Source organism: Emys orbicularis, chromosome 1, assembly GCF_028017835.1.
Source record: "Emys orbicularis isolate rEmyOrb1 chromosome 1, rEmyOrb1.hap1, whole genome shotgun sequence".
NCBI lineage: Eukaryota > Metazoa > Chordata > Testudines > Emydidae > Emys > Emys orbicularis.
This window is the reverse complement of record NC_088683.1, coordinates 307,796,556-307,821,460: the sequence shown is the minus strand read 5'-3', so window position 1 is coordinate 307,821,460 and position 24,905 is coordinate 307,796,556. Positions and strand designations below refer to the sequence as shown.

The 24,905-nt window shown below is 46.1% G+C and overlaps 2 protein-coding genes across 4 annotated transcripts in view; one reads left to right on the top strand and one right to left on the bottom strand.

The window, feature by feature from the left end:
* Positions 1–8,387, bottom strand: part of GPALPP1 (GPALPP motifs containing 1) — a 31,032-nt gene extending 22,645 nt beyond the window's left edge. For 2 of the 3 annotated variants that reach the window (XM_065412422.1, XM_065412436.1), the window contains exons 1-2: positions 8,266–8,387; positions 629–767 (exon numbers count right to left, since the gene is read on the bottom strand). In XM_065412422.1, coding sequence (XP_065268494.1) covers positions 629–767; positions 8,266–8,350 — 224 coding nt within the window. In that variant the 5' untranslated portion in view covers positions 8,351–8,387. The remainder of the gene's footprint in view (positions 1–628; positions 768–8,265) is intronic. The other variant, XM_065412428.1, reaches the window with a different exon arrangement.
* A 178-nt stretch (positions 8,388–8,565) lies between these two features.
* The window catches only part of NUFIP1 (nuclear FMR1 interacting protein 1), a 31,907-nt gene continuing 15,567 nt past the window's right edge, over positions 8,566–24,905 (top strand). The window contains exons 1-5 of the mRNA XM_065423267.1: positions 8,566–8,815; positions 9,647–9,735; positions 12,297–12,401; positions 15,140–15,202; positions 15,550–15,626. Of these exons, the coding sequence (XP_065279339.1) occupies positions 8,638–8,815; positions 9,647–9,735; positions 12,297–12,401; positions 15,140–15,202; positions 15,550–15,626 (512 nt within the window). The 5' untranslated portion in view covers positions 8,566–8,637. The remainder of the gene's footprint in view (positions 8,816–9,646; positions 9,736–12,296; positions 12,402–15,139; positions 15,203–15,549; positions 15,627–24,905) is intronic.

Below are 24,905 nucleotides of genomic sequence, written 5' to 3'. Positions count from 1 at the left end.
TTCATTTCTACCTCCAATATGCTTCTTAATATACATTTATATTAGGAAACACTAATTTCAAAATTCACAGTCCACCCAAAGTCTACTATAGACCCATTGCTTATTGCTAGCAAAGATATAGTTTACCAAAATACACTTCCATGAACAGGCCCATCACAGCAACTTTAATATAGTTATACTAACAAGGTGCTTATTACTTTCTGCAGGGAAACTTGCTGTACTTTGGAAACAGAATTCACACAATATTAAGTTTTCAGATTTCTAATAAAGCGCCTATCATCCACATCTGTTGTGTATACACACAAATTAAAAGTACCATCTAAAAGTTAAGTGACACATCAACCTACATACAAAATTAAAATGAAATGAACAATTTAGATTGCACTGAACAAGCCAGTCACAATCTAAGGAGACATACAGATTAGGTAGCCACTACCACCCTGGAAAGGACGAGGGGACAACGTTAGCAGACTTTATCTTGGTGTGGCATTTGCTTTCTTTAGTTGCATAATATAGCCCCTTTCCGATTCTGCATCTGGGCTAATTCAGTCAACTCATTGTATGAAGTGGTCCAATTTCTGCTTATTTTACCAATGTAAATACATGAATGACACACAAACAGACTGACTTGGGTACTGGATCAGTGTCCTGCTCCTCTTCAGAATCTCTATTTGCTTCTCTGAGCAGAGGAGGAGACTTGGAGCCTTCATCACTGTCATGCATTTCTGAGCTTTTTTTGTAGCCAGGAGGCAATACTGGACCTGCAACTAAACATCAAGATTTAGTGTGGATATTCGATTAAACACTTTAAAAGAACATTACCACTTTTGGTATCATCAAAATATGTATTTCGCTGGATTTAACTTTATTCAAACAGTCCTGTCTCTACATAAGAGTTAACAATGATTTAACAAAGGTCCTGACACAGCCGAGCAGGTAAGAACAAGCGTTAATGATTTGCTGAATAAAGATTGATTTAAGCATGTGTTTTAAGTGCTTTGTTGAATTATGGTCTAAATGAATAATTGATATCACAGGATTGAATGGCTCTGACACTACTGGGCTTTTTATAATTTCACAGTGCATTCTGAGGCATAAACTCTACAGGGCCTTTTGAAATTGCAAACACTGATTTTAAGGCAGACAGGAAGGGAAACTTATTTGGCTGGGAAGAGGTACAGTGAACTTTTACTACAGCCAAAGAATTAGAACAAAAAAAGATCAGGTACAATGAAGTCATATAAACGAAGGCTGAGAGAAAATTACATCTACAATTAAAGAGCTGTGACCTTTTAAATTATGCAAAATAAACCAGAGCCATCTAGAAGCTCAACTTTTATTAGGCAAGTCTTAGGGCTTGTCTTCACTACCAGCCCGGATCGGCGGGTAGAAATCGATCTCTCGGGGATCAATTTATCGCGTCTCGTCGGGACGCGATAATCGATCTGCGAATCGACGCGCGTACTCCACCAGCCCAGGTAGGAGTAAGCGCCGTCGACGGGGGAGCGCGGCGGTCGATTTGCTGCCGTCCTCACAGCGGGGTAAATCGAATCAGATATGTCTAATTCAGCTACGCTATTCCCGTAGCTGAATTTGCGTATCTGAAATCGACCCCCCCCCCCCCCCCCCCGTAGTGTAGACGTAGTCTTAGACAAGAATGAGAAAGATTAATGGGGACATTACACAACTCATCATTTCTTCACATAACTAAAACACAAAACAAGAATAACATACAATTTACAAAGCAACCACTGATCTGCCTCTCATTTCAGCTTCTTGTTTGCATGGAAAGGAAATGAACCATTTGTCCAAAAGACAACAGACCCATGAATCCACTTCAATACCAGATATTTCTGGTGATTCATGTCAGAGTTACCCATTTTGGTTTGTTTGATCAGTGTAACTGAATGCATGCCCATTTTTTATCAGTTATTTAAAAATATATATATATATTTAAGACCCTGATCCTGAAAGCACCTATGCACATTCTCAACTTTTCACAACTTAAATTCAGCGGCATTACACACGTGTAAAGTTAAATTTATGTATAAATGTTTGGAGGATCAGAACCTAAATGAGTAAAGTATCCTACAGATGTGACAGGCAATTATAAACGGGGCTGCTAATGCTACTTATTATTAAGGTTGCCCAAAAGTTCCCATTATAAGACCCTGTTTTCAGAGACTTAACACTTTACCAAATATTAACCATTTGGGCTGAAGTTTTCCATGCCTGGTGTCTGTCTCAGGTTGAAATATTTGGAAAATTTCAGCCAAAACAGTTCAGCATTTTCTAGGAACAGGGCTAAGGAAAAATATATTGGCAGAATTTTTTAACATGGGCAAAACAATCTTTTCTTTTAACAGATCTTTTGAAGCAGGGACTTAAAATTTGGTAGAGATATAAACATTGTGTCTATAAAAGGAACCTTACTTCTAGCATCTCCTAACTTTTGAATGCTTAACATTGAAACCTTAATAGTGCCCTTTTAATGTAGTTGTTTTGTGTATGTTATATGCAAAAAAAATAAGTAGGCATAATGAAGCCAAAAGAAAAGATTATTAAATATTTGCTGACATACTGCCTCATGAAAATTACACATAACCAAACTGTGCATGTGAAGTAGTAAATCCATTTCATGAATGTTGACATTAATAAATGGTTGTCTTCACTCTTCTGATTTCAGGTATCAAATTAACCTTTTCTGATGGAATTACAAGCTTGAAAGTGCACAATTTTGTACGTCATTTTCTCTAAAGAAGGTAGATGCTACAAAAGATGTCTAGAAATGAAAATGTCCAAGGAAAAGTGAAGGACAAGCTCACACATAAATTCAACTACCAAACAAATAAAAATAAATACATATTTGAAGAGTTGTTCAGATCAGGTCAAAAGAAAAGAAACATCAAGTATCAGTCAAACAAGAGCAAGGCCCAGGAAGGAACATCTGGGAAGTGGTGGCAGCAGTGGCAGGTGTGGAATGCAGACATCCTTATCCCCTAGCAAGTTGCACCAGTTCCCCCCATCAAATATCCTCCCATGCACCACAGAAGTCCCAGCAACTGCAGCCTCCACACAATCTCTCCACTTACCCCAGTAATCCCAGCATGCACCAGCTTCCTGCCCCAACATCTTAATCCATCCTAGACACTTTCCAGCATCCCCTCCTTCCCTCCCCTCCAGGTACAGCTGCCAGGTTTTATAGAGCTCCATGTCCTACTCTCACCACTGCTTAGGGAAGAGTGTGTTGGTCAGAAGCAGAACTCTGTTTACGTACTAATTAGTTGTAAATTTGCAAATTATTTAAATCATTTGTATGAAATGTCACAAAACTACACAAAACTGGGCAGCCATGCTACATCTGCGGAAGAATTGTGTTAATAATAACTGAGTTTTAACATAGTTGAAAATATTAATGCTAATGAATGAAACTAGGTCCAACCTAGGCTTGAGAACTATTTTTAACAGGATGGATTATTTTCAATCAAGGTGCTTCAAATCGTGCAATTAAATTATGATTTAAATCACCAAGTGGAAAGTCTCGATTTAAATCAGCAATTTTAATCAACTTTTCCAGTTGTACTTCAGTTATTTTCTAAAAAAGATCATTCACACTGGCTGATGTGACAATTAAAACATGTTGATTTACAACTAAATAGAGCCTTTACACTAGATTTAGTAATTTTTTTTGCTACTTAGGCGGGTACATTATATACAGTAGCTTGATATTTTAAGATTCTTATTAATTGTACATTTTTAGTATGTTAGAAAATAGTGTATGATATCTTGGTTATTTACTAGATAATTAACTTGCTCATGATTTGTTTCCTGCTGTATTAGGATGTTAACTAGAATTTAATTAAACACACAAAACAGCATATCAATTTTTTTTTATTAAACAAAATAAGCCCATAGTACAGTATATAACCTGTTGTACCATATTATTAAATTTTAACCTCAGAAGTTGGCTGTTTCCCCCCCGATTTATTCCGTATATAGAAAAGCAGCCTTTAACTCAAAAGTTGTTGATAGAGGCTCATGGATTAAGCATACCGTATATACAGTAACTCCTCACTTAACGTCCTCCCGCTTAATGTTGTTTCGAAGTTACATCACTGCTCCATTAGGGAACATACTCATTTAAAGTTGTGAAATGCTCTCTTATAATGTCCTTTGGCTGACTTTACAAGGGAGCATTGCACAAGTTCCTCTTCTCCGCCTCCTCCCCCTCCCTTCCTCCCAGCGCTTCCCCCGCCATTTGGCGGCGCTTAGGACTTTCTGGGAGGGAGGGAGCGAGCGGGGAAGCTGTCCCTCCCCCCCCGCCCGGCAGGCAGGGCCACCCAGAACGTATGGGCTTTAGGGGCTGCAGGGCCCTGGGCTAAGGGGGCCTCGGGGCCCTGGCCTGCAGCTCTAAAGCCCCTTTCGGAATGCAGCCCTGCGAGCATGGGCCGGAGGACTCAGGAGGAGCAGGGGCAGTCGCACAGCCAGCGGCCAGAGAGAAGCAGCGCTTTCCCCTTCAAAGCCGGCCAGACAGAAGCGGCGCTTTGAAAGGGAAAGCACCCTTCTCTCCGGCCGTTGGCTGCGCGGCTGCCCCTGCTCCTCCTGAGTCCTCCGGCCCATGGAGGAGCAGGGGCAGCCGCGCAGCCAGCGGCCGGAAAGAAGTGTCGCTTTCCCCTTCAAAGCTGGCTGGAGAGAAGCGGTATTATATACAGTATATAATGCCTTTTGTCTGCCCTCAAAAAATTTCCTTGGAACCTAACCCTCTGCATTTACATTAAATCTTATGGGAAAATTGGATTCGTTTAACATCGTTTCACTTAAAGTTGCATTTTTCAGGAACATAACTACAACGTTAAGTGAGGGAGTTACTGTACTTGATCATAAGCCGGTTCGTTTATAAGCCGACCCCCCCAAGATGGATAAGTAAAAATGGAAAATTTTTATGACTCACTCATAAGCCGACCCTATAATTCAGGGGTCAGCAAACTTTGGCTCCCGGGCCATGAGGATAAGTTGCTGGCAGGCCGAGATGGTTTGTTTACCTTGAGCGTCCGCAGGCACGGCGGTAAACCTAAGTAAACAAAGTGTCCCGGCGTGCCAGCTGCTTACCCTGACGGGCCGGGACAGCAACTGGTGGGGAAATGTTTTTTTTTTTTTTTGGGGGGGGGGGGGAGAAGCTGGGAGTCAGGGGAGTAACCCGTGACCACCCCCCACATGGCCCCACCCCTAGCCTGGGACCCCTATCCCATCCCTTCCCACCTTATCTGGGGAGGATGTCTCTGGCCTGGCTGGAGCTGCTCCGGCGGGCTGGGCAGCACGGCCACAACCTGCTCCAGCGGGCCAGACCGGGCGGCGCAGCCGCAGCATGTTCCAGAAGGCTGGGCCGGGTGGCACGGCCGCACCGTGCTCCGGCGGGCCAGTGTGACGACACAAAAAGCTCCCTCTCCCAATTCCCTACTTTGGGTGAACTGAGCATGCTCACCCGAACTGAGCATGCCCAGTAACCTTAGCTTTTGCATGGCGGAAACTGCAACTAGTTGCAAAAGTGGAGGGTTGCTGTTTGTGCTGCTACACCGGGCCGTGCGGCCACAGCCTGCTCTGGGGGGTGGAGCCGAGCAGCACGGCTGCAGCCTGCCAGCCCCAGAGCTGCAGCTGCTTCGGAGGCTGGGGGGAGAGCAGCGTGGCCAGAAGTGGAGAGACTCTGGCCCCGCCTCTTCCCTTCTGGCTCTGCTGCCTCTTCTTGCTGCCTCTGTTGGGGGGAGGGGTTCTGTCCCACCTCTCCCTCTCTATACCCGTTCATAAGCCGACCCCCTTCACTGGTGCTTCCCTTATTTACTAAAAAAATTCGGCTTATGAATGAGTATATACAGTATTTATTTTTTATTTAAATGTCAGGGATCGGCAACCTTTGGCACGCGGCCCATCAGGGAAATCCGCTGATGGGCTGGAACGGTTTGTTTACCTGCAGCATCTGCAGGTTCGGCCGATCGCAGCTCCCACTGGTCGTGGTTCGCCGTTCCGGATCTGGGCTAATGGGAGCTGCGGGAAACGGCGTGGGCCGAGGGATGTGCTGGCCGCTGCTTCCCACAGCCCCCATTGGCCTGGAATGGCAAACTGCGTCCAGTGGGAGCTGCGATCGGCCGAACCTGCGGACGCTGCAGGTAAACAAACCGTCCCGGCCCATCGGCGGATTTCCCTGATGGGCCATGTGCCAAAGGTTTCCGATCCCTGTTTCAGATACAATAATAAGTTTAGGCCTTAACATATTTTCAACTGATTTTCAGTGGCACTCACACTGCCCGGGTCCTGGCCATCGGTCTGGGGGGGCTCAGCATTTTAATTTCATTTTAAATGAAGCTTCTTAAATATTTTAAAAACCTTATTTACTTTACATACAACAATAGTTTAGTTATATATTATAGACTTATAGAAAGAGACCTTCTAAAAACGTTAAAATGTATTACTGGCACACAAAACCTTATATTAGAGTGAATAAATGAAGACTTGGCACACCACTTCTGAAAGGTTGCCGACCCCTGCCTTAAACTGTTGGAAACCGCTTCTAAACAAATTACCAACAAACCTAGATGGGCCTTTAAACTAAGAATAAAGTAATATTGTTTAAAAGTGGTTAACATAATCTGCCTCCATATAACAACCTTTTAAGACCATTTTACACGTTAAGTAACCATATTAAAACTCCTCTAGAGAATCATCTCATAATACTGAATGAGGTTTAGCTTAAATCCATTTATCTGAGCTGCAGACAATGTTTTACAGAACTTGTTGCAGAGCCACATTAGATCTTTCTCAAGGGCATTCCAACAATACATGGCAAATACCAGCATCTTAACTGTTTTCTGAGAGGCTTCTTCAGAACAACTAGCACAATGTAGATCAGCATAAGCAGCATCAAGACATATAAAACGCTGTATTTCATATTTGTCTGGTGATTTTATGCATTGCAAAGCACATCAGATGTGATTTTCAGAGGGGTAATGTGGGTGCTCAAATATGGTTGTAAGAATACTCATGGATAGAATGAATTAAGTAAAATTGTTTTCAGACACATAGTTAAATTTTGGGCTAAGACATAATTTAAGCATCCTCCCCAATAAATGAGTTTAAAATATAGTCCCTTCTTAAGACAAATGCAGCAGCAAATAGTGAAGTATGATAAAGCAACCTACTGTAGGTGAACCAAACCTGAGGTATCTGCTGCCTACCACAAATGACAAAATGCAGTTAAAGGACAAGTAAATGCTAGCAAACCCATAAATAGACAAAGTGTAAGGCCAAAAGTAGTAAGTCTAAAAGAGTCAGTAGCATTAACAATACCTCCCCCGAAGAGAGAAAATAGTAAATTATATGGCAGCCATATGTATGTAAAACAGCAGTTCTCAATCTGTGGGTCGGGACCCCAAAGTGGGTCACAACCCCATTTTAATGGGGTCACCAGGGCTGGCTTGGACTGCTTTGGGCCAAAGCCCGAGCCCCACTGCCCAGGGCCAAAGTCGAAGCCTGACAGCTTCAGTCCTGGGCAGTGGGGCTCAGGATGCAGGCCCCCTGCCTGGGGTTGAAGCCCCTGGGTTTTGGCTCTCCATCCCCACCTGGGGCACCAGGGCTCGGGCGAGCTCAGTGCCCCCTCCTGGGGTCGTATGGTAATTTTTGTTGTCAGAAGGGGGCTGTGGTGCAATGAAGTTTGAGAAACCCTGATGTAAAATATCCTAGGTACTAGAACACAACTACAAGAAAATATAGTGGTTGTGTGTGTGTTTCTCTTTGATAACCTGTATGAAATCATCTGAAAACTGGGTGCAGCAAGTTGCAGCTGTGGCCCTCAGTGTCACAAAGAAAAAAATCACTTGAATTAGAGGACACCGAAAATCAACTGTGAAACAAGCAGCTTGTCCCGGCCTTAGCTACAGCAGGGCCGTCGCACAGCAGCGGGTTTCAACCTTTTTTCATTTGCGGACCACGAGAACGTGTCGAAGGGAGGCGCGGACCCCTTCGGAAATCCCCTGAAAACCACCGCAGCGCAGCAAGTGCCGCCCAGCGAGCGGGCGAACAGCCTGGGCGGGGGCTGTTGACGGGTCCCGCTGGCTCCGGCACGTTCAGGTGGGAGACGGGCGGGCGCGGGGCCGGGGCTACACACAGCCCCAGGCTGGGACGGGACCGAATCCCTCTGAGGCGGCCCCGCCTCACGGGCCGCGCCGAGCTACTGCTTAAACCCAGGCCAAACCCTGTCCTCTATGGCGTCCTCACCCTGGCTGAAGTCCTCATCCGGGTCCGCCTCGGCACAGCGGGCAAAGCCCGGGGGCAGCGCCGGCCCCATCAGCTCTCGAGCCATGGCACAACAACACCGCCGCGCATGCGTATAGCATAGCGACTCTTGCGGCCCAGGCAAACCCGCCGGCGCATAGGCGGCTGACGGTCCCCATAGCCTTTCCGGCGCTGTGCGATGACGTTACTCGGTAGTGTGGCCGCCGGGGTTCCGCACCCTGGCTTTGGGGCGTGGTGTTTACAGTAGTGCCGGAAGTGATGTATAATGCAATGGCCGCCTGTGTCCCCCATGTGGAAGCAAGCGCCGCTGGCAGTGGCAGCACGGGTAGCCGGAGGGGTCTTTTCGGGCCTGACATGAATCCGTTCGCCTGGTACCCGCCACCGCCTCCCATGTTCAGGCCCCCAGTGTTCTGCCCGCCCCCCGCCTGGGATCCCGGCTTCTGGGCGCCGCCGCCTGCGGATTATCCGCCGCCTGGCGCATGGTACCAGCCGTCACCGGCGTACGGGGAGCTGCCGAGAGCCCCGCACCCAGGTAGGGGAGACCCCCGCGGGGGCAAAAGGGAGGGGCACGCGGGCCGGATATTCCCCCTCCCTGTTCTCCCAACGAACCCCCCCCTCTCCGAGGGGCTCCTGCCCCGTTCCCCCCATATCCATCCTTCGGCGGGGCGCGCAGGGTTTCTCCCCACCTGCATCTCGGGGGTGAGGAGTGGTCCTGGGTGCTGCAGCCCTGCTTCTCACGTGCAGTCTGGCTTGTGGCTCTGCTTAGGTGGTTGTTGCTATCCTCCAGTGCTGGCTATTTCTTGCTTATGACTAAAAGAAGAACGAGGTAGTTCCCACGCTCTTTCCCAAGTTTCCCAACCCTGAAACTTAAAACCAGGTTTTTGTCCTTTATTTGTCAAAGATTTGGTGATGCTATAATATACCTCCAAGGAGGCTGTGCCCTTTTGGGGTTTGCCATGTTGATGATGTCATTGAAAAAACAAACCAAAAAATCCATGTGTTATCTGCACTATTAAATAATAATAAATCAGTATTTTAGATTTTTTTTTAAAGTGGTAGCACTAATTTTCAGGCAGTTTTTTAAAAGGATTGATAGAATAAGGGAGATCCTGAGAGGTCTCAGCAGTGACGTATAGGACACCAAGGAGTATAAGATAACAAGTAGTGTAATATTGTGATTACACAAATGAGGTAAGGAATATTAGATGGATCAAAAAACTTCCATATTTGTGTTTTTCTTTAAAAGATTTTTTTGCAAGGTTATTTAGAGTGCACTGCTTTTTTTTTCCAAACATAATATTGAAGAAAGTATTGTAACAGCTATGTGTAATTTCATTTTTCTTGTAATATTTTTTTATTGAAGGTGGAAATGGCCATTTTACCCAAGAATGGCAAGCTGAACCAACACCTGCATTTTTTAAACATTCTCCAGGTGGAAACTTTAAGCAAAAGGTACTTATTATAGCTATTATGTGGAGCTTAGTAACTCAGTTGTACTTCCGGGATACAGTAGTCTTAATCCTACCACACCAGTTAGGATTATGTTATAACCATATGTTGTAACATATTTTAACCCAGGGGTGGGCAAACTTTTCAGCCTGAGGGCCACATCAGGGTTCTGAAATTGTATGGGGGGCTGGGTAGGGAAGATTGTGCCTCCACAAACAGCCTGGTCCCTGCCCCCTCCCACTTCCCATCCCCTGACTGCCCCCCTCAGAACCCCTGACCCATCCAACCCCCCCCCCCGTTCCTTGTCCCCTGACTGCCCCCTCCTGGGACCCTCCACCCCCCTGGAATCCCACACCCTATCCAACCCCCTGTCCCCTGACTGCTCTGACCCCCATCCACACCCCCGTCCCCTAACAGGGACTCCCACGCCTATCCAACCGCCCCCTGACTGCCCCTGGGACCCCCTGCCCCTTATCCAACCTCCCCGCCCCCTTACCATGCCGCTCAGAGCACCAGGACTGGCAGCCGCGCTGCCCGGCAGGAGCTCGCAGCCCCGCCGCCCAGAGCGCTGGCGGCACGGTGAGCTGAGGCTGCAGGAGAGGGGGGACAGCAGGGGAGGGGCTAGGGGCTAGCCTCCCCAGCCGGGAGCTCAAGGGCCAGGCAGAACGGTCCAGCCCGCAGCCCGTAGTTTGCCCACCTCTGTGTTAAATATTATGTTATAAATGAGAGCATTTCATGATGAGACAAGTCTGCAAGTTCTGGATCCATTCAAGGGAGGGATGCTCTAATCAACTTATTTAAATCGTACATTGCGCACATGATTTTATTGTTGAGACGTACTAACCTTGCAAGAACTTTTATTTCTGGTGATGAGGCCACTTTGGCATTTTGGTTATGTTGGCAATGGTGACACTTAGTAAAAAGATGTTACTTGTAAACTGAGCACATTTGAGTTGGAAATTGCGAGATATGGAACACAATAATTTGATTTTTTTTTTAGTCATTTTTCAGTCTAGATCAGGGGTCGGCAACCTGTGGCATGCATGCCAAAGGCGGCACGCGAGCCGATTTTTACTGGCACACTGCTGCCAGCCGGGGTTCCGGCTGGCGGCCCCGCTCAGCCCACTGCCTGCCTGGGTGAACGGAACCCTAGGCCAGCCACGGGCTGAGCGGGGCCGGTGGCCAGGACCCCAGCTGGCAGGAGCTGGCAGACGGAACTCCAGACTGGCAGCTGACGGTCTGGAGTTCCGGCCGCCTGCCCCTTGTCAGGCGGGATCCCGGCTGCCGGCCCCGCTCAGCCCGCGCCGGCCTGGGTGAACGGAACCCCCGGCCAGCAGTGGGATGAGTAGGGCCGGCGGCCGGGACCCCGGCTAGCAGGAGCCGGTGGACGGAACCCCAGACCGGCAGCGGGCTGAACCGCTCAGCCTGCCACTGGTTTGGGGTTCCGGCCGCCGGCCCCTTTCCAGCTGGGGTCTCGGCCCCCGGCTCTGCTCAGTCTGATGCCGGCCTGGATGAATGGAATCCCCGGGCTGAGCGGGGCCGGCGGCAGGAGCTCGCAGAACCCCAGACCGGCAGCAGGTGAGCCGCTGCCGGTCTGGGGTTCTGTCCGCCACCCCGCTCAGCCCACTGACGGTCTGGGGTTCCGGCCGCCGGCCCCTTGCCAGCTGGGGTCTCCGCCCCTGGCTCCGCTTAGCCCGCTGCCGGCCTGGGTGAACGGAACTTCTGGCCGGCAGCAGGCTGAGCAGGGCCGACGGCCGGGACTCCAGCTGGTAGGAGCTGGCAGAACCCCAGACCGGCAGCGGATGAGCCGCTGCCAGTCTGGGGTTCTGTCCGCCACCCCGCTCAGCCCGCTGACGGTCTGGGGTTCTGGCCACTGGCCCCTTGCCAGCCGGGGTCCCGGCCTTCGGCCCTGCTCAGCCTGCTACTAGCCTGGGATACCAGCCGCTGGCCCCACTCACCTCACTGCTGGTCTGGGGTTCCAGCCGCCCGGCCCCCTGCCAGCCGGGGTCCAGGCCTCCGGCCCTGCTCAGCCCGCTGCTGGCCTGGGGTACCGGCATCCAGCCCAGGGTTGTGCTCCTGGCCTGGGCCCAGTGCTCTGTAGCCACCCCCAGCTTCTAATGAAATCTCGCATGTCTCACACCCCCAGGAAGGGCATCTTGCACCCCAGGTTAAGAACCACTGCACTAAATTGATAAGATCTGCATTTTAATTTAATTTTAAATGAAGCTTCTTAAACCTTTTAAAAACCTTGTTTACTTTACATACAACAATAGTTTACTTATATAATATAGACTTATAGAGCCAGACCTTCTAAAAACGTTAAAATGTATTACCGACACGCAAAACCTTAAATTAGAGTGAATAAATGAAGACTCGGCACACCACTTTTGAAAGGTTGCCGACCCCAGGTCTAGATTATGTATAAAATGTTTTGACTCTTGAAACACCAACTAAAATAATTTTAATGTCTTCATGTAAGCATGTTCCAGCATATTGGTTTCTATTTAAAATAAAGTGTAACTTATTTTTTGAAGAAATGAAGATAATGTCACTCTTTTTAACAGAACAAAAGGAAAAAAGAACCAGTTTTCTCTCATTATTGTGATACTTGTGATCGTGGCTATAAAAACCAAGAAAAGTATGATGAACATGTTGCACAGCACACACAGGTTAGTTTAAATGTGCGGGAAAGTTTGTCTTATAAAGCAGCTTATTTTTACAATTTACAGTCATACCATTTTGGCCTGTGATTTCATAAGCTAAGCAGGTTTTGGTCCCAGTCAGTGCTTGAATGGGAGATCACCAATGGAAAATCATTTGCTACAGGAGGTGGTAGGTGGCACTTTCTTTGGAGTCATCTCCTTCACTGACTCCAAATAGTGCAAGGCATAGGCGCCGACTCCGTGGGTGCTCCGGGGCTGGAGCACCCATGGAAAAACATTAGTGGGTGCTTAGCACCCACCGGGGAGATCAGCTGTTGGCAACTGCCAATCAGCTATTTAGCATGCGCAGTAGCCCTCATCAGCTCTTTGGCTGGCTGCGGCCAATCAGCTGTTAGGTGGGGACTTCCCACCAATCAGCTGTTTCCCCTGCAGCTGGTGAAGCTCCCAGCAGGCTCCCACCTCCCACTGCAGGCAGATGTGAGTCCTTTTAATGTTCAGGGCAGAGGGAGCTGGACTAGGGGGCACAAGCAGCCAGGGCACAGCAGCTTCTGGGCTAGCTGCGGAGGGGTGGGGGAGATGGGGTGGGCAGCCTCTCGGCAGGGGGATGGAGGGAGACGGGCAGGCAGCTTCTCGGCTGGCCCCAGGGGGCTACTGGGAGGAGTACGGGCCAGGGGGTTTCTCGAGGACTGAGCCAGCTATTCTCAGCCCACCCTGGTGTCTCCCCCAGGACCTGTGCCCCTCCCTCCATCCAGGAGAAACCAGCTGCGGACCCCCTTAGTGCTGGGCAGGGGGACAAACCAAAGGGCATGGCTCCTTTAAGAAAAGTTTGCCCTTGTGCCTGCTCTCATGCCTGGCAAAATAATGCTTGCCCAGCTCAAAGTTGTCCCCCCACGCCCAGATCAAGCCTGCCTGAGGGGCTTTTCCTCCCAGAGATAAACTTCATCTCTCTCTCCCCTCCCACTTTCCCCCCATCAGCGTCCCCTCCTCCCCTTGTCAGGAAGGATTGATTTTCCCCCCCTGCAGCTCCCAGAGAATCCCTTCCGTTGCATCCACCCCCCTGTATCAGCTTCAAGTCAGGAGACGCTGCCTTGCTTCACCCTGGGACACCTGAGCTCGTCTTGCTTCAGGATGCTGGGCTGCTGCAGCCCAGTGGAGAAAGCAACTCCCCCCTCCCCTCACCTTTGGCCATGTTCCCACCAGGGGCTCCCCTCCCACAAAAGTTGCAGAGTGTGTGAGGGAGTCAGGAGCGAGCTTCAAAGCAGGGGTGGGCTGCAGCCCTGGGGACTGGGAGGAGCTGGAGCGACACAGCAGCCACACAGCAGCATAAATGAATGGGCCATTTCTATGCTGGGCTGTTGAATTAAATTTCTCTCTGTCTCAGGGCGGGCAGTTTCTGGGCTGGCCGCAGAGGGTGGGGTTGGGGGGAGACAGAGCTGCTTTGAGTGCGTGGGTGGGAGCGGGCGCTAAACAGAGCCACTGGGAGATGGGGAGCAGAGAGAGAGAGATGGGGAAAAGGGACACAGGTGGAGAGCAAGAACTGGGAAACATCAGGAAGGGGAGATACCAATGATAGACACACTTTCAATAACTAGAATGAAAGTGTATAAATATGCTGAAAATAGCCTCCCCTCAAAACTGGCAGAGCACCCCTCCAGCACACGCACTTCGCCCTTAAGGCAGGAGGGGGCAGAAAGGAGTGAGCGGCAGGTGGGAGGCATTTGGGGAGGGGGTTGGCAAGAAGGAGGCGTTCAGGGGGGTCTAGGGGGATGGGGCAGGAAGAGGTGGAGTGGGGCGGGGCCTTGGAGAAGGGGGCGGAGCCAGGATGGGGCACCCACCGGCAAAACCAAAAGTCAGCACCTATGGTGCAAGGAGTCACTGTGTTGTTGCGGGTGTTCTTTTTTGATTACGATGTAAAACGGAGGCCCTAAGTGAGTACATAGGTTCTGCCTGTACTTATAGGCGTTGGGGTGCTGGTCATGTATTTGATCCATAATGGTAAATGTAAAATTGGTAATCAGTAGTTGAAATTATCCGTGATTTGTGGAAAGTCATACAATTTTGCGTGAATTACTGAAGTCTTTGGGGATGACACTACTAGAGGGATTTGCCTTGTTTGGCCACCTATAGGTATCCTATAGGTATAGGCCACCTATAGGTATAGGTACAGCATGAACCTAAGAGGTGTTGACAATGTGCTTGTGCTGTTTGCATCCAATCTGAAATGCTGACGGTCTCCTGCCCTAGAACAGGGATGACTACAGTGTGTGTACAATTTTGGCAAGTCCTCTATGATGGGGCTAAGACTAATTCTTGGATGCCAGCTGCTCCAATTCCTGCATGAAATGATGGAAGATCTTCACTGTTATAAACTGTTGAGTGCATTCTGAATCCTAAGATGTCATCATAAATGAGTACTGTGGAGAATAAATATTGTAAAACATAGTGAACATAATGTATTACTCTTAGGCCACTTAGTAACTGAATGTCTTTTTATTTTTTTATTTTTTTTATTTGATTGTTAATGCTGTAGTACTGGTACTTAGCCTTTTACATCTTCAGAGCTCTGTGAGAGTAACTGAGACTATGTTGGCAGTTGTTGTTTTGTTTCATCATTCAAGAAAGTGATCTAATATGCAGTGGTATGCAGTGTAGTTAAAAATAAGTGGGCTACATCTTGACTCTTCTTGTGTGCATAATTCCATTCAAATAGTGTTGGAGTATATATTTTTTTTCTTCTCTTGCAGTGTGCAGAAGATGGCTGCGGTTTCAGTGCACATGAGAAGTTGGTTCAGATTCACTGGAAGAATGTAGGTACCCCAAACTGCTTAAAAAATTGAGTCCATGAAAATTGTAGAATTGATTATTAGCTTCTCCTCTGGCTGTCTTTATGCATTTTTATATTTCTCTAGAATGACAAATTCCAGTCTCAGCCTTAAAACCGACCCTCAATCCCATATTAAACATGAAAAGCATGTAAAAGACAACATAATAGAAATGAAAATCGCCATGTATCATTTTTAGTCTTCTCATTTTCTAAATGCTACACCCAACTTCATCAATGCCTGGGTTTTTAAAGTTGCAGAATTTTGTGTAATTGCATAAAGGGAATATTCAGTCACATTTTGTAATGTTTCTGAAAACTTGTCCTCCCTAGATGCATGCTCCTGGTGCTAAAAGAATACAGTTAGATACTCCAGAGGAGATTGCTAAATGGAGAGAGGAAAGAAAAAGGTGAGTAAGCTTCAGAGACTGTATAGTTTAAGTTGTAAGAGGCTTTCAATTCCAAAACTTCTCATCACTCCCATCCACTTTTCCCTTGGGGTTCCTAGCACTTAACTTAATATTTTTTTTAATGCTTGGGGGGGGGGGGGGGAATTCAAACTCTCAAGTTACGCCAGCAAGAAAAATATATGCCTCAATCTTTAAGATGCATTATTTTGTCTTTAGATAACTCATACTGTTTGTACATGTCATGTTTAAAGCTCAGATTCCTGAAATGAGGAATGTGTGCTGGATGAAGTTGGAAATAGTTGGGTCTGAAATAATGAAGATGTGAACATCTGAAAATGGTGTACTCACCACCTCTATAGTACACTTCATTGGGTGCAGACTTCCAAAAATTGACAAGTAATTTCTGTAGACTTTAAATTTGTACCTAACTTTCTTTCTAACCTGTATCTCTTGATTATCATGCAGCAAGCTCTGCTAATTCATAAACAGGGGCGCGCGCAGGAATTTAAATTTGACCACTTTTGGAGGGCCACGTTAAACACACAAATGAAAGGTTCACGTGCTCTCCTTCTCTCCCCCTCCCCCACCCCCGCCATTTCTCTGGACGCCTCTGGCAGGACACCTCTGGTGGGGATGCCCAGCAGCGAGGAGGCAGTGGCTCCCCCTGGCAGCAGCACTCTCTGTGTCCCTGCAGCCTGGGGATGGAGGAAGCAGCAGGGCGGCTGGCTGCAGGCTGATGCAGGGAAATATGGAGATTTTTGGGGGGTGGGTGGGGTGAGGAGGGCGTGCCCTTGCTTGCCCCCCCTTTGTGTATGTCCCTGTTCATAAAGAGCATTTATTCAAGGATGAGTGCTGCTCGGTACCTCTTTCTACTACAAAAACCTTTTCCCATTTGTAATAGTGTAAAGCACTTTAAATCAAAAGGTATAAGAGATGAAACTGATTAAGCTTATTCTGTGGTTAATGCACTTATAGGAATGACCAGTTTCTCATCTGTGAAATGGAGGTAATGCCTACACTCACAGATAAGCTGAAAGAAAAACAGCTGGATATTTGAAAATAGACACCGTACTGGTCTGGACCTGATCCTACTGAATTTTCAAAGATAAGCAGGTTGCACCAGATTAATAGTTCACAAAAATAACAGGAGTACTTGTGGCACCTTAGAGACTAACAAATTTATTAGAGCATAAGCTTTCGTGGGCTACAACCCACTTCTTTGTAGCCCACGAAAGCTTATGCTCTAATAAATTTGTTAGTCTCTAAGGTGCCACAAGTACTCCTGTTATTTTTGCGGATACAGACTAACACGGCTGCTACTCTGAAACCTGTCATTAATAGTTCAGGTTGTCACAGATGTTCTAGATTTTGTCTCTCCGGCTGCAATTGTGGGTTATGAACATTTTTATATTTATATAGGTGTGTAATGTCTCTCTCTCCCTTTTATTTTATTCATTATTTATATATATATCAGAGAGAGAAAATTAGTGGTAATGCTTTGTAGCATTAGATTAGAGAGGTGGGTTTTATTACTGGACGTCGCTTTGTAATGGCTTCAGAAACAAAACTGGCTCCAGCTCGCAGTCATATTGCAGTGGGCTATGATATTACTAGATTGCATAAGAATAGGCCTGGCCATTGCTTGGATGGGAGATACCCCAGAGAATCCCTGGAAGACGTCTCTTGGCGTGTAACTGTAGCTCTTTCATGTTCTACAGAACGTCTTGTGTGTCCAGAACTGCTTCTCCACTTCCTACTCTGTAATATTCACACCTGAGGACTTTTTTTTAATTCAGATTTACTGACATAAAAACCCTGCAGTAAAACAAAGGAAGCATGAACAGACTTTCTGTGAGGAATGGGTCAGTGGATTTGGTGTAGGATGAAAGAGGTACTATGGAACTGGGGAGATAAAGTGGGCATTGGGATACTGGGCTGGGAACTGGTGGGTAGGCTGGCTGGGAGGTGCAGGGAAACCCACTGCTCTGACCCTGTGCCTTCTGTTCTCCCACATGGCTCTCTGATTTCTCCTTCTGGAGACATACTAAGAATTGCCTGCACACTCTCTCTTAACAAACCTGCCACGGTCTATCAGTTTGAGACTCACCCCTAGTGAATCAAAAGAGGTTTGCCAGATGGAGGAGATCTTCCCTTCTCTATGGTAGATCTACAAGCTCTACTTGTCAGGATACCGCCTCCAAGCCTCCCTCTCCCACCATGTCTCAGTCATAACAGTGGCAAGGAGGGGGTAGGGAGAGAGGGAGGCCCAGTGACAAGTTTGTCTGACAAAGGGGACTGAGTATCTCTGCTACAAAGAGAGATTTTCCTAGAAAAATTGCTATGGCCTGACAGACTTTGGCAGCTAAGATGATGGGAAGTCATGTTGGCAAGCTTTGGAGTTTCTGAAAAGCTAGGGGTGACCTCAAGCCTCTCCTATTCAGTCAGGCACATCCGCCCCTGTCCCAGCATCCCTCATCCCCATGGGTTTCTGCAGTCTCCGTCCCCAGGCTCAACGCTGTCACCCCACTAGCTCCCGAGCCCATGCCCATCTGTCCCCCCCACTAGCCATTCTGAACCCCAGTCTGTGACCCCCCTGCAGCTCTGTGTGCTCTGCCCTGTCCTAACCTGACTCCTCAGGCAGGATGTTGTGATGGACTCTACTCCTGGGGGAATTCAGCAGCACTGGGCATAGAAATTTTTATTTTCCTGCATAAAAAACATTTTGCCTAATTGCTGCAGTTCTACCTTTTGCCCACCAGAGGTTGCTGTGATGCTAGAACAGAGGCATGAATGCAACTGCTTGTTCTGGTGCCACAGCGGCCTCTGGTGGGCAAAAGGTGGAACTGCAGCACTGTTTAGGCACATGTTTTTTGTGCATGAAAATACAATATGCGAGACAGATGCGGATGCGCAGAATTCCCCCAGGAGTAACAGTTAATGGGGGGGAAAAAACAAGCTTGACTTCTGTCTGATAACTTCAGTGACTATTAGCTGCTGTAGGTACCAAAGCTTCCTCTTTATCCTAAAGCAATTCAAAAGGAATTTCTTGGCCCACTTTCATGTTACCTGGAATTTGGTGTCATAGCAAACTAGCTTTCTTTTTCAGCAAAGCTTCTAGAACTCCCTTCTCCCCCCATTATGTAAATACAATAAGTGTTGCAGAGTTCATTAAATAAAAATATCTTTAAATCTAATCTATGATATCTGTAACCCATGACTAATTTTTGTGGCACTAGGATAGCTCCAAGTAAAAATCTAGTATTTTAGGGTAGTTGAAAATTAATAGTGGATTTTTCACATGCAACTCCTTTCATCACTTGGATACAAAAAGTCTCCTTTTTGGGGAATATCTGTGGGCAAATTTCCAACTTGTGCTGATGTCAGATCAGTTTGCTTGTACAGCAAGACTCCCGTTTTGTTTGTAGTCATACTTCATCTTCTCTAACATTGCCCTTGGGAAGGTCAGATAGCAAAACACGAAGTGTTAACACCTATAGTAAGAAGTACATTGAAACATTCATTTATGTAATGGATTTTAAGCTGTTCAGACATGAAGACATGGCTACTGTTTGGTCTACACTTAAAAATGCTGTTCGGTTTTTTTTTGTTTAGGATTTCATTACAAAATACTTGTAGCACATGAGATGCATTTTGTACATCAGACTAAGTACCTCTACATGGGTTCAGAAATTAAAGACTGTTTAATTTTCAGTAAAAGAACAGGAAGTTAACTTACAAGGTTCTATCTTGCTGATGACTGGAGCATGACTAACAGATTGCCCAAGTAAATATTTAATGGTTCTAAATAATACAGTAGAACTTTACTAGTCTGCACCTTAGATTTGGTTTTGAAACTGGTCATCCTGAGAACCAACTTTAAGGTCTTCTGTACATTGAAGTAGCGACTGCTGAGTTTGTCCTGTTTCGGGAGAAAACTACAGTGGTGTGCTCAATGTGTGGTGATCTCCTTAGATCTTCTGTGGTATTTAAAAAAAAAAAAAAAGAAAAATAGTTATAGCAGTGATATTACTTTATTGTATTCCCTTAGAATGAGGGCTTCTCTTTTCCGGCTTCTGAAGTTGGAGATGGAAGTGTAACAGTTAGTCTTTCAGATTGTAAACTATTTGAGGCAGGGACTGTCACTATGTTTGTACAATGCTAGGCATAATGGGGCCCTTACCTGGTTGGCTTATAGGTGCTATTGCAGCATTAAGGTTGTACTTTTTTCTCTTGTGCTTTACCTTTCAAAAAACAAGTTAAAATAGATTTTTTTCATGAAGTAGTAATTAATAAATTCTGTGAAAGGGATATTAAGCCTCGTTTTAGAGATTAAGACAATCTCTTACTAGTAGAGATTAGGATGAGATCTAATGTGTGTGTGGGGGTGTGTGTGGGCAGATTATCACACCTCTGCCTACTGCTTAGTGCTTATTTACACCTTTCTCTGAAGCATCTGGTGCTGGCCACTGGAGATGGGATACTGGTCTAAATAGACCTCAGGTTTGATTTTGTATGGCACTTTCTATGTTTCTAAACAGCCCTCTGTTGGGGTATGCAGGTAAGCCAAACACCTGTTGCCCGGCCCTCAATTTGCATGTTCTAGCTGGCTGCCTAGTCACTGGAAAAGTTCTAGGTTTATGTGTGTATAAACATTCTGTACTAGACACTAACAGATGAGGAAAATAGTATGAGCTGGATTGAGTAAGGGCATTGGCAAATTTGTAGGTACCCTGCAAAAACTATTCACTCTTTATAAAGTAAAACTGTATGATTTCCTTGTTGAATTTGAGTTGACTATAAAGGTGTCTACAGTTAATTCTAAGTAAACTTTTACTGATGAAATATTTTATACCTGAATTGTGTAAGGACTCAAATTTTTCTACTCAGTATGTGAGTGCAGATACTCTTAATGTCAAATTGCAAGTAAGTTACTGTAGAAACTTTGTATAAAATTGCCTGAGAAAAATACTTGGAAATGGGCTTGTTGCTGAGCTATAATGAATAGGAATAATAAGGCTGTGTAACTCGGAACTTGTTCTAAAACAAGTCCACTAGGTGGTGTAGTTCTGTGGTTTATTTCAGTGCTTTCATTGCCTGTGTGGGCATCTTATTTATAATAAATAGGTGCAACAAAATGACTACCTGGGTGGCTTCTGATACTCGTTTTATAAAATGAGGATGCTCTATTTACCTGAAAAACTGTAGCTTTTGTGAAGCAGTAATTGGGCCTCCAGTAAAGTAACAATTTAGAACTGAAGCTGTGCTGTTGAGTCACAGTAATGAAAAGGGAGCACCAGAGGGAATCTGAGCTGTTATGCAGTCTGGGTTTGTGATATTAGAAAAACAATTTTCTTCTTTCTGAAAGTTCCTGTGGTTACTCAGGAGGGATTTTTTTTAAGGTAATCATTGGTGAGTTCATAAATAGACAACAGTTGTGTTCATTTCTGTGCTAAGACTCTTAGGGATCTTTTTAATTCCTCTTCTGTTGCTGGTTTTTTCAACTATGAATAGTTACTTTGTAGGATCAGAATATTTTATTTTTTATATTAGTTGCTCCGTCTTCCAAGAATGTGTGTTCTACTAAAACCTGTTAGTGAGAATGCACCTACACCAAGGATGCATACCCACCTGTAATAGGAAAACTGACACTTTCCTCTCTTCTTAGCCTGCCCAAACAGAACTTTTTAAATCTAGGAAATGTCACTTTAATTGCGGTGGTGACTATGGACTTTGCACTTGCTGTTTCACTGAAAGTCCTGAGGCTGTTTGGGTAGCCTTGGGGCCTGGTAAGCCCCTCCTCAGCCTCAGAAACCTAAAGTTAGACAGGTGTGGTGAGGTGCTTTTTGGGGCCTCTGTGCTCAAAGGCAACACAGGCAGCCAATAGAGGGCTCTGATGTCGACTTTATTGATAAAGCTAGTAAATCTCATTTGTGTATTTCCCTCCAGCATGTGGAAAAGTCTCTTGACTTGTTGTTTTGGCAGTTGTATGCAGGGAGAGAGGCAGGGTAATAAGAATTATTCACCATGAATATGTTTGCCTTCCTTACTATCTCAGAGTGCATTGTTCTCATCTTGCTTCCTTGATATGGTACTCCTGGGGGAATTCAGCGCCACTGCACATGTGCAGAATTCATATCCCCCTGCAGATTTCTTTGCTTCCCTGCAGAAAATACAGGGGAAGCAAAGGGAATTTTAGTGGGGAGGGCAATGCACCTAGTTTGGGGGAGGAAGTGGGGGAGCCTTGCCCCCCCGAACAGGTGAAGTGTGGGGGGGGCACACTGCCATCCCCCCATTTCTGCGAGCGCAGAGCTGCCTGGGTGAAGGAGGGTGCCGTTTGGTTCTGCTGACTCTGCAGCTGGATGCTGTCTCCTGGGTCGTAGTGGTGTTTGAGCTCCCCTTCTGTGTGCTGGGAGCCATCTTGTTTTCTGTACAACGGTGAGTGGTCATGGTGGAGTAGGGCAAGGAATTCGGGCAGAGGAAATGGGGGAAGGGTGGTGTGGTGGGATAGGACGGGGGCAGGAGACAGTGGGGAGAGGAAGGGGGAGGGAATGAGGAGGAGGCAGTGGGGAAGAGAATGGGATGGGGAATGGGGAGGGGAAGCAGAAGCCTGGCATCCCCTCGCAGCAACTGGGGCTCCCCCATTAAGCAGGCCCATTGAACCCTCCCCCCCATGAGCCTCACCCCCCTGCATCTGGACCATACCTGGACCTCCACCCCACTGAGCCCCATCCTGCCACACCCAGATCCCCTCGCTGAGCTCCAACCATCCCCCTGCAGCGTCCCATTGCCCCTGCACCAAGAACCCCCCAATGAACCCCTGTGCTTCCTTATTTCCCCCACACCTTGGACTCCCCCCACTGAGTCGCCTGCACCCAGATTGCCCCACACAGAACCCTCTCGCCCCACACTAAGCCCCTCCACACTTGGATCCTGCTGGGCTGAGTCTGCCTGCGCACACCTGGTGCGCCTGGCACGGAGGGGGTCAGGCCTGTCCCTTGTGCTGCATCAGGGTAGGGTGCAGCCTCACCGCCAAATCCCTGTCCCGGGAGCAAGGGCTGCAGGGTGATCTCCCACCTCTGTGCAGCGAGCAGCTTGGGCTCCCCACTGCCTTGCTGGAGCCTACACATTTATTTATTAACAAATAAAATTTGCAGAATTTTAAAATACTGTGTGCAGAATTTTTATTTTTTGGGGCAGAATTTCCCTCTAGAGTAATATGGGAAGTACTCCTTCATAATGAAATCTGTGTATTCCATTGGTTCATAAGGAATCGAACTATCCTTTCTCTAGCCATCTCTTCTTGGGGAAAGATTGTGAAGGTTATAGCAAAGCAACTCGGGAGTAATCTGAAATTCTTACATTTTCCTTTCAGTTGGACTTCAGGCCTAGGTATAGTAGAATGTGCATTGGCTGATCATCTCCTTCTGATCTTGTTTGTTTTCCCTTGCTCCACTTTTTCTCCCAGCCCATTTTGTCATGTTTCTAGCTGTTCAGGTTAGGGACTGTCTTCTACATTTCTTTGTGGTGCACACTTGGGTGCTCCGTGAATGAGTATTAATGCTGACCAAAAGTTCGTTAGTTTGTCTGTGGTCTTTTACCTAAAGTAAACTCTACTGTTAGAGTGGTCCTGTTTCCTCTCTGCTGGTGCAGCCACACCAGGACAAGAAGTGTTTTCTTATCCCCTGTTTGCTAACATGATAAAAGTCTAGCAAAGATGAGGCAGTTAGTATTTTTAATGTGTTAACAGGTTGAAGTACGGGGGGTATACGGCATGCCACAACTTGCTAACCTGCTAGCACATGTTAGAATCATGGAAGATTAGGGTTGGAAGGGATCTCAGGAGTTCATCTAGTCCAATCCCCTGCTGAAAGCAGGACCAACCCCAACTAAATCATCCCAGCCAGGGCTTTGTCAAGCCCCACGGGGCCTTCAAAACCTCTAAAGATGGAGATTCCACCACCTCCCTAGGTAACCCATTCCAGTGCTTCACCACCCTCCTAGTGAAATAATTTTTCCTAATATCCAATCTAGACCGAGGCCTCCCCCACTGCAACTTGAGACCATTGATTTTATTTTAATTAAATACTTCAATTTTAAAAAATAAATAAATCTGTATTTAAAATTGACAGCCTATATGTAAAGGCCTAAGCTAATCTATTAATTTTATTTAAATAATTTTTAAAAGTACTATTAAGCAGTGTGTGTTTGCTGTTAAAGTTTTAAAGAAAGCCAAAGCACTGAACCTATGGAAATCACTGGCTAAACAGTACCCAGAGTTTGTTAAAGGGCTAAACCAGCTTTTGACAGCAATAGTCACTTCTGCAGGTGCAGAGAGAATATTTTCTTTAGTTTATTCAACTAGTTCAGTTTAATGATTAGTTCTTTCAAAGTTAAGAAACTAATTGGGAGTTGAAAAAGCAGGGAAGCTTGTTTCCTTTTTCCAGTCTATGAATGAAAATGATGTGTGAGAGGCTGAGATCTGCTAGTTTTGAAACCTTGAAGGACCTAGTGACCAGAAACAATAGTTAAATTCACTAACTACAGTTATTTTGTTTGATCAGTTAATTCTAAATGCAAAACATGTTTTCATTAATTTTTTTTATGAATCCAGCACATTTAAGATTGTTTTTCATTAAACTATTTTAAAATGCTGTCTTTGTGGGGTTTTTTCAATTGGATTTAAATTTACAATCACAAGTAAAAATTAATCTAAGAAGTAAGAAATGGATAATTCACCATTTTCTACATAATGTAAAAGGAAAAAATTAAGAATCTGAACAAATGTCCGTAAGCTACATAATTGCTTAAAAAATGTATGTAGGTATGGTGTTTCCTCCTTGTTAGTAAAAAGCACCAAATTTAGTGTAAAGACTATATATACACCTCTACCTCAATATAACGCTGTCCTCGGGAGCCAAAAAATCTTACCGCGTTATAGGTGAAACTGCATTATATTGAACTTGCTTTGATCCACCGGAGTGCGCAGCCCCCCTCTCTCCCCCCCCTCCCCCCCCGGAGCACTGCTTTACCGCGTTATATCCGAATTCGCCTTATATCGAGGTAGCGGTGTAGTTGCAAATCAGTATATTTTAATGCTTACCAACCAATGAGGATCAGCCCATCTTTAGGAAAATAGGTAAAAAGTACAAATGCAAAACAAGATTAAAATCAATTATTTAAATCAAGGCTTCCTGCTTGCAGATTTAAATAATGATTAAAATCAGTGATTTCAATTGCTTTGATTTAAATCTATCTACCGAGACCAGTTCTTTTCCAAGT